Source organism: Temnothorax curvispinosus, unplaced genomic scaffold, assembly GCF_003070985.1.
Source record: "Temnothorax curvispinosus isolate PA1 unplaced genomic scaffold, ASM307098v1 QBEX01014990.1, whole genome shotgun sequence".
Taxonomy (NCBI): Eukaryota; Metazoa; Arthropoda; class Insecta; order Hymenoptera; family Formicidae; genus Temnothorax; species Temnothorax curvispinosus.
The window spans coordinates 1-1,292 of NW_020224770.1; the positions used below are offsets into that span (position 1 = coordinate 1).

The 1,292-nt window shown below is 34.9% G+C and overlaps 1 protein-coding gene across 1 annotated transcript; it reads right to left on the minus strand.

Moving 5' to 3' along the window:
• Window positions 1-61: 61 nt before the first annotated feature.
• Window positions 62-598, minus strand: LOC112465186 (2-amino-3-ketobutyrate coenzyme A ligase, mitochondrial-like; the record flags this gene model as incomplete). Its single annotated transcript, XM_025032617.1, has 2 exons — window positions 360-598; window positions 62-207 (listed from the first exon to the last, which is right to left on the minus strand). Coding segments are annotated over exons 1-2 (324 nt in total), but the record flags the coding sequence as incomplete, so codon positions are not given.
• Window positions 599-1,292: the final 694 nt, after the last annotated feature.

Genomic DNA, 1,292 nt, shown 5'->3' on the forward strand with positions numbered 1-1,292 from the left:
GAGACAGAATCAATCATTCAATTTTTCTTTGCCGTTATTAAAAATGTATTTATTAAATTACCGCAAGTTCTTTTCCAATTTGTATGAAAGCACCTACCGCACGATCTATATCTTCGGTCGAGTGCGCTGCGCTAATCTGAACACATATTCTTGCTTTATCTTTTGGTACCACGGGATAGCTGAATCCAATGACGTAAATTCCCTTTTCTGTAAAAAAAAAAAAAAAAAAAAATCATTCTCGTGCAATATAACAGAATAAGTCGTAAAACTTTGATAATATATGGTAGGTGTTGTATATTTTATCATTGATAGTTTATTTCTTTAAAGATTTTATAATTTATATGAAAATATATTCATACCCATCATTTTATCTGCAAATGTTGTTGCTAATTTTGCATCACCCAACATAACAGGACAAATAGGATGGTTATCGCCGCTGACAATGACTCCAGCTTTAGTCATCGCATTTCTGAAATGCTCGGTATTGCCTGCTAAACGATCCAAAAACTTTGTGCTGTCTGTTATAAGATCCATCATCTGTTAATAATGTATAAAGTAATGTTTAAATTAGAAAAGTTTAAATAGCACAATAAAAGTTTAATATCACTGCCGATCACTACGCATGCTGCCTGCTGCCCACCGCCTCTCTTCATCATCTTCATCATTGCACCCTCGTGAAGCTGGGCTTCTTCACGTATTACACAGTAGCGATGGTTTGAGGTGAATCCCTCCGGGTCGATGCCGATCGACAGTGTCTTCATTTACAGACCGGACAAGCGGCTCGAGCTTTGGAGATTCACTTTCTAATCTTTCAGATCTGTAAGAATTTGTAACGATTGTAACTGTTATTGTAACGATACTTTTTGAAGCTGCATAATAAAAAACTGATATAAAACTGATATAAAACCTTCTAGTTTGTAATAAACAAGTATTATTCTAAGAGCTGTGTTCTTTCGCCATTACCATCGATGAGTCAAATTATGTCGACAGATAATCGTATAAAATCCCATATATCACAAGTGGCATGAAGAAAATCATACTGTTTTAATAGCTGTCCAATTAGTGGATTGTTGCCTATTATTCTCTTTTGCAGAAAGAGTGACCGCAAAAACAGGCTAAAAATAGCCTCTTTTTTTCATCCTTGAATTTAGACTTCTACTTACAAGTACTAAATGATAGTCTATAATGAGTCATGAATCCTCAGAAAGTTTCAGATTTAGCTGGCTTTTTATTTTCAAGATATGGAGGGGTCAAAGTTGTTGATTTCACCAACTTTACAGGCCCACAAAAAG